This window comes from Phoenix dactylifera, chromosome 17 (genome assembly GCF_009389715.1).
Source record: "Phoenix dactylifera cultivar Barhee BC4 chromosome 17, palm_55x_up_171113_PBpolish2nd_filt_p, whole genome shotgun sequence".
In the NCBI taxonomy this organism is placed as follows: Eukaryota; Viridiplantae; Streptophyta; class Magnoliopsida; order Arecales; family Arecaceae; genus Phoenix; species Phoenix dactylifera.
In genome coordinates this window covers 10,794,230-10,802,295 of record NC_052408.1, presented here as the reverse complement: position 1 = coordinate 10,802,295, position 8,066 = coordinate 10,794,230, and the positions used below count along the sequence as shown (strand labels likewise).

At 50.6% G+C, this 8,066-nt stretch overlaps 1 protein-coding gene across 1 annotated transcript; it reads left to right on the top strand.

Annotated features, from left to right (window-relative positions):
* The first annotated feature begins 4,558 nt into the window (after positions 1–4,558).
* LOC103696381 lies at positions 4,559–6,393 on the top strand. The gene has a single exon (XM_039115002.1). It carries the CDS (start codon positions 4,662–4,664, stop codon positions 6,033–6,035), a length of 1,374 nt encoding a protein of 457 aa, XP_038970930.1. The 5' UTR covers positions 4,559–4,661; the 3' UTR covers positions 6,036–6,393.
* The last annotated feature ends 1,673 nt before the right edge of the window (positions 6,394–8,066 follow it).

The following is an 8,066-nucleotide window of genomic DNA, read 5'->3' as shown; positions in this document are numbered from 1 at the left end:
GGGCTGTAGGCATGTTTTGATGGACTTGGACAGGTCTGGAATTGAATTACAGCTGCATCATCTTGATATCCAGCTTGCTGATTTTAAAACTCACCTTACCCTAATTGATAGGATCAAGGTTGTCTCGGGAAGGAGATCCAGAATTATAGAAAATCAGAAAGGCAATAGGATATGGTTCCAGATAGAATTCAGGATACATGAAGATACCTCTCTCAGGATTGGTAGTATGTTGCATATCTCTTGATGTGGGGTCGGAACCCCGACACCAGCCCGCACACCGGACGAGCAGGGAAAGCATCCGCGTCCTCCCCGAGGTATTGTCCGCTCTGGGATTGCCGCTTCGGGTCTGCAGGAGGTCGCCCAGGGCCGGAGCCCAATGACAGTCCCGAGCCCTGCCGGCACGGGGGTCCGTGGAGGTTGCCCCCTACCCTCACGGTTTTGTCCCGCAAAAGGGCCCTCGCAGATGAGAGAGTGCTGGAGCAGCTCAGCTCAGAGCGAATGTGGTATTGTCCGCTTTGGGAACTGTGGGCCCTAGAGCTCGCACGGGGTCGGTCCCCACCTGCAGGCGCGTAGCAGCTGGACAGGTGTCCCTCACGGTTTTGTCCCCCCGTAGGGGGGCCCTCTTACCTCCAGCCCGTGGGCCTTCGGTGATGAGAGAGTGCTGGAGCAGCTCAGCTCAGAGCGAATGTGGTATTGTCCGCTTTGGGAACCGTGGGCCCTAGAGCTCGCACGGGGTCGGTCCCCACCTGCAGGCGCGTAGCAGCTGGACAGGTGTCCCTCACGGTTTTGTCCCCCCGTAGGGGGGCCCTCTTACCTCCAGCCCGTGGGCCTTCGGTAAGAAGAGGTGTTTGCACCCCCCATTTAAGGCACAGACCTTTCCGCTGATTATCCGATGTGGGACTAAACTGGGAACCCCATCCCACAACACAGCCCCCCCAGCGGGAAGGTCTGTGCGTGGCCGGGGCCCTTCCTCTAGCGCCATCTGATGTGGGGTCGGAACCCCGACACCAGCCCGCACACCGGACGAGCAGGGAAAGCATCCGCGTCCTCCCCGAGGTATTGTCCGCTCTGGGATTGCCGCTTCGGGTCTGCGGGAGGTCGCCCAGGGCCGGAGCCCAATGACAGTCCCGAGCCCTGCCGGCGCGGGGGTCCGCGGAGGTTGCCCCCTACCCTCACGGTTTTGTCCCGCAAAAGGGCCCTCGGTAAGAAGAGGTGTTTGCACCCCCCATTTAAGGCACAGACCTTTCCGCTGATTATCCGATGTGGGACTAAACTGGGAACCCCATCCCACAACACAGCCCCCCCAGCGAGAAGGTCTGTGCGTGGCCGGGGCCCTTCCTCTAGTGCCATCTGATGTGGGGTCGGAACCCCGACACCAGCCCGCACACCGGACGAGCAGGAAAAGCATCCGCGTCCTCCCCGAGGTATTGTCCGCTCTGGGATTGCCGCTTCGGGTCTGCGGGAGGTCGCCCAGGGCCGGAGCCCAATGACAGTCCCAATGACAGTCCCGAGCCCTGCCGGCGCGGGGGTCCGCGGAGGTTGCCCCCTACCCTCACGGTTTTGTCCCGCAAAAGGGCCCTCGCAGATAAGAGAGTGCTGGAGCAGCTCAGCTCAGAGCGAATGTGGTATTGTCCGCTTTGGGAACCGTGGGCCCTAGAGCTCGCACGGGGTCGGTCCCCACCTGCAGGCGCGTAGCAGCTGGACAGGTGTCCCTCACGGTTTTGTCCCCCCGTAGGGGGGCCCTCTTACCTCCAGCCCGTGGGCCTTCGGTAAGAAGAGGTGTTTGCACCCCCCATTTAAGGCACAGACCTTTCCGCTGATTATCCGATGTGGGACTAAACTGGGAACCCCATCCCACAACATCTCTAAACTTTATGAGTTGAAGAAAGAGGTCATAGAGAAGGCCCATAACTCCGCACATGCTATGCATCCAAAAAAGTAGTAGGATTTGCAGAGATTTAAGTGAAAACATTTCATGGAATGGTGACATAATATAACATATCATGCTGCATCTATTTTCCCTCTTGGAACTCATGATGTATCGTGCATGCTATCGGGAAGCAGTGCTTTTGATCTCTCTTGACTGCATATACGAGTATGACCTCTTGGTTCGAATTCTGCAAGCTTGCCAACCCAAACTCCACTCCCAGCTCATCACAAAAAAACTTTTCTTCGTTTGCAGTTTTCCATTCCCACTGCTCACCCACCGAGGCCCCAGTGCCGCCCCATCCTACGGTATCCAAGGTCCCTTACAGCTGCAAATGAAGCCATCAGTCAGCCGCACTATCTACTTTTTTATAAATATGTATGCCAATGAAAGTTCATACGAATACAGGAGTCCGCAGAGTTTTTGATACAGCCTGCTCTCCTATGTCTCCAATCCTCTGCCCCTCAATTCTTGTTATTGTTTTTCTTTCTCTACTCCTCTTTCTATGCGGAATTCCTTAAGATCTTTGTTTAGTGCAAATCTTATTATTAGTTTAATCCTTCCTATGCGTCAAATCCTGAACATGTGCGCCGGCCAGCTGCTTCCCACTGCCATGGACAGCGGCAAGTTTACTTCGAAGAAAACAAAGCAAACTGGTACCCACCGGGCATGTGACGTCCTGCCAGGCGTGCAGTGCGCGCGCGGGGGCGAGGTGGTGGCGAGCAGCGGCCCGTTGGACCCGCTTCCGTGCAGCGCGGTCAGGCCCACCTCGTACGGAACCCCTGACCCCGTGGGCGCTGCCGGTTTCCTTTTTACGAATATTCTCCCAGGATCACTGCTCGTCACCTGGGAGCAAAAATCATATTTAAAAATAAAAAGATCAAAAATTATATGATCTTTTTGACTAAATATGTATTTAAAAATATAAATAAAACGGCATGAATGGCTTCGTACGTAGCTAGTCACTGCGGAGATATCTTATAGATTGGAGAATGAAATTTACTGTTTTTTAATTTTATTGGATGTATTTATATTAAATTTGCATGAATCATCCACCGCAGCAGAAAATAAATATAAAAAAATTATTGTGAAATTCAACTAAAAATAGATATGGTTAGGTCGGATGTCCATCCCATGATCAGCTTTAATTATAGTAGAGTGCAAGACATATTTGCTTGGCTTTTTCTCGGCTAGCTGGCACCCATTTTGCTCGCTCTTTTCTATATCTTATTGGTATCAGGTAGGATGGAATCAAATTAGATGCATAGCTTATTATAATCATCTAGCTTTTTTTTTTTTTCCTTCTCTTTTTATTATATTTTTTTTCCGACTACCCTAACAAATTACTAATATTAGTAGTGATTCTACCATACTAAACACCTAGTCATCCTTCCTCTCGTAGAATACCAATCTCCTTCCTTGTGGCCAATTTTGATATTTTTCTTCCTTGACCCTATAAAATAGGAGTGAAAAAAATTATCTTTTTTTTTTTTTTATGAATGCTGGGCAACAAAGGAAACAACCCAGTTTGCTGTCATGTTCGCCTCTTGAAACACATGTATAGCCTGAAAGGCTCTACAGTCCTCCACCATCTAAAACAAGTCACAAAGCAGAGGGTTTTCACCTTACCCTCGCCCCCCGCCTCGTAATCTCTCAATCACCAAGGTCGAGTCTTCCTCGAGGATGATGCGGTCTGCCCCCAATACTTGCCTGGCATAAGTGATGCCTTTTCATGCTGCCTTGAGCTCCGCCTTTATAGTTGTCATCCCATCGGTGCATCGCCCTCCAGCAACAATTAGACTAGTATCATGGCTCCTGATCACAAATCCATATTGGCTCTACCACCATCACCGCTAGGACTGCCGTCAAAGATCACCTTGATATGCCAGGAGGTGGGGGCCCTCAAGAAGCAAGAACGAACTTGGGCACTATAATAGCAGGATGAGGGTCCTAGATATTCCCGGCCATCGCAGGTGAAATCTCCATAGTAGCCCTAGCAAGCTTAGCAACCTGGATGAGGCTCTCTTCACTATTCTTCCCGGAAGAACCCATTTTTCTTTAAAGACCCTGAAGTTTATGTCTAGTTATATGTGATATGCCAAGTAGGCCTAGGTAATGCCTCACACTGCTATTCTTGGACTCCTCAAGGCCTTCTGAATCTGATGCAGTAGCTTCTCTGCAGAACGGATAGACCGAGGCAGGGGAAAGGGGGACCCCCTTCTATATATGTATTGGCACTCCAGTAGGATATAGCTAATGGACTCCTCCAACTTACTGTACGTTAATCATTACTGTAATAATATATATATATATATATATTTTTTGCTTATATATATACTAAATTTTTGTAAATAATTTATTAGGCAGATTCTTTAATCCAATTCAGGAATTTCATCATACCTGGCATCTCTAATATTTAGTCCGCTTCCGTGCTCTCTTCCTAGGAAAATATTTCCGATGGCTACAGCTTTATCAGCTGCCGCAAATTATAGTTTATAGATGCCCTCCATCCCTTACTAAGAAAACGATATAAAAAAAGAGAGAGAAACGTAATAAATTAGAGGGAAAGCGACCGAGCAACGGACGATATTCTTCGCGTATGGGGCCCCACCTCCTCCTCAATCCCACCTGTCACTCCCGCACCCAAAAGCAACTCGATTCCAAAAGCGCTCCTCACCGCTTCCTCCCCAAAAACCGAAAACCTCTCTTCCCTACGTCCCTAATCCTAGCCTCCATGGAGAGCTCCTCCTGCCCGGACTCCGGCGACTCCTCCCCTCGATCCCGCGAGATCGACTGGGACGAGCCTCCACCTCCTGCCACTGCCGCCGCCGCCGCCCGCGTCAAGCTGATGATCAGCTACGGCGGCCGTATCCAGCCTCGCCCCCACGACAACCAGCTCTCCTACGTCGGCGGCGAGACCAAGATCCTCACCATCGACCGCTCCATCGGCTTCCCCGCCCTCCTTTCCAAGCTCGCGTCCCTCTCCAACATCGACGACCACCTCTGCTTCAAGTACCAGCTTCCCGGCGAGGACCTCGACGCCCTCATCTCCGTCACCAACGACGAGGACCTCGACCACATGATGCTCGAGTACGACCGCCTCCACCGCTCCGCCGCCAGGCCCACCGCCCGCCTCCGCGTCTTCCTCTTCTCCATCAAACCACCGACCCCCTCCGCCGCTCTTCTCGACCCCAAGCCCGACCGCCAGTGGTTCGTCGATGCCCTCAACTCCGTCCCCGTCCCCCCGCCCCTAGACACGGTCGCCGCGGCTCCGCCGCCCCCCGCGCCCGCGGGCAACGCCGCGTCATCGAGTCCCGATTACCTCTTTGGCCTCGACGAGGGCTTCGTGCCGCCCCCGGCCGTCAAGGTCAAAGATCCTCCCCTGGAGCAGCCGCCGGTTCTTGAAAATTTCCAGGTGGAGGTCCCGGTCGGGAAGGAGGATCAGAGGCATATCGGAGGAGGTGGGGAGACGACGCCGGCGGAGATTCAGAGGCAGATCCAGGAGCTCCACCGCCTCCAGATCGCTTATGACAACCAGCAGCAGCATCAGCAGGCTACCATCCAGCGGAACAGCGGTGAAGAAACCCTAGCTAGGGTTTACCCCTCGGAGTACTACCTCCCGCGAGTTCAGGAAAAGGCCCCGCCGCCTGTGACGACGCAGGTGCCCGCAGCCGCGGCGGCGTACTGGCCGGAGCAGAGCAGCGTGGCAGCGGCCGGACGGTACGCCTCGGTCGCCGGCGGAGACCGGCCGATCTACCTGATCCCGTCGGCGCCGGGCGTCTATCCAGCGGCCGCGGCGGCCGGGCAGGGCCACTACGCCGCGCCGGTGCCGAGGGTCGTGCCGGCGGACGTCTACCGCGATGCGGCGGCGGTGTACGCGGTGCGGCAACCGGCTGCGGCGGCGGCGGCGGCGACGGTGGGGCAATACGCGGCAGAGGGCACGCGTGTTCCGGCGCAGGGGGTGGTGGACTCGGCTGGGTACAAGGTGGCGTATGATAGCGTGGGGCGGGCGGTTTACTACACGGGCGCGATGCCCACGTATCAGACGGTCACGAGCGTGGCTCTTCCCCCGGAGGTGAAGGCGGTGAAGCCGTCGCCGGCTTCTTAGAGCGAGCCCGAGCCCGAGCCCGAACCCGAGCCCGAGAGATGAATTATCTAATGATCTCTGCCCTTTTTTCCCCTTATTTTTTCCACCGTGCTTAGATTTTCGCTGTTCTTTTGTTTTTGCTCTCTGGCGTGTCGTGTTTGTCGGTTGTTGATGTAAATACTACATACATATGCGCAATCCGGAAGATTCTGCTGGATGGAAATATGCTTGTGATTTTTATTTTTATTTTTTTGCATTTAGAATTAAGGAGTGGATTATAACATGTCATTGTTTCGGCTCTAATGTTTTTGTGAGGGTTATTTTCTTTGTATTTCCGGTTGTTTAATTCCTTAAACAGTTACTGGCAAAACTTCTGGTTTTCTGTGTGTCACATTATTTTCACGTAATCTGCCATTAACCATTACCTCTTCATTCTTCACGAGGGAGATCCGAGGAGATGAATGGATGGCTGACCCTCCATCGAGCGCGGTTGCTGAATCTCGGCCTGGACCGGCATCCCGTCGCCGCCGCCCAACTCCTCACCGCGCCTTGCCCGCGTCCACCGCTCCCCTGCCATAGGCCATGGCGCCGCCACCTCCATCCTCGGCATGTATTCCAAAATCAACGATCTGGACTCGTCTCATAATTTGTGTACTCTGAGTTATGAATGCTGTGGCTAACATTTATAGGAGAAACTTTCATGGGATTAGAATTAAGAATCCAGTATTCATGGATTCAGTTTACAAGCTACCGGAGTTTTTTTTTTGAGCAGATGATAAGCATGGGTTTTGAACCGAATGAGGTTACTCTCTCTCTCTCTCTCTCTTTTTAGCTGTTTTTGAGTGCCTGTAGCCATTACGGTCTAGTTGAGCAAGGGATAAACTACTTCAATTTCACGAGGGAGAAGTATGGTATTGTTGTCTGTGTGTATTGTGAATTTGTAAAATAAATTAAATAATAAATATATGAATAAATAAATCTGACCTCAAATGAAGATTCAACTATGTTAGATCAAGGCTAGTGTTTGACACTATGTCCTTAAGACAGATTTCGCCCTCCACACAGGTGCTTTGGATCTCGTGAGCGTCTGCCTCCCAGGATACAATGATCTTCACAAACAAAAGGAGCACACCAATTTGTTTGTACGGCGAACAAAAACTGAGTTTTTGTACTCTCTTTGAATGAACTCACTCTAAGAACTCTAGAATGAGAGAACTAGATGAATTGGAAAAATTCCATGTATAGAATGGTTGGAGGAAGGCTCTATTTATAGAGTTCATGGTGACTTTTCAGAATAGACACCAAGTGAAGAGACATGTCTTTTCTATTCAAATGAATAGACACATCCCTATGAATAGTTATGTCTTTCATGCTAATAGTCATGTCTTTTAAATGAAAAGATGCATCCATACAAAGATGCAATGAAAAGATGCATCCATACAAAGATGCAATGAAAAGATGCAACTCTTTTGAAGAGACATACCTCTTCTAAGAAGCACCCTTTCAAGTGGGTCATTTTGCAGCCTATTTTCTCATTCACCTATTATAGTCTAACAATCCCCCACATGAATAGAAAATTGGCTGAATGCATGTAAATGTTAATGCAGACACTTAAGAGAGTACATTGCGAAAAGATTCTGCATCGAGATAGGTAGCTTTTGGCCTTGAACCTTCTCTAGTGAAGGGCTATCGGATTTACTGGCTAAATAGTGAACAAGATGTCTTGAACTATTCAGCTGATTAAGTAAATCGAATCAAATAGACTTCACACAGCCTCTTTTCTAACACAGTTAGTTCTCATGATTGTGTTCATTTTGGCCCTGAACAACTCCTGGTATTCATGAGTGCTCTAGAGAATTCAGCCTTATAAAAAATTCTCATAGAAGCGGCCCATTCACACTCATATAGGTGACTCTTATTAGGAATATCCTGCTATATTCCACTTAGATTTTCAAGATATAAGAGTTCATTAAAAGCGAAGCTTACCCTTAATTATAAACGTTGCAGGCAGCACTAGTTAATCTTAGGAATAGGTTGGAGATTTTGTCTTCC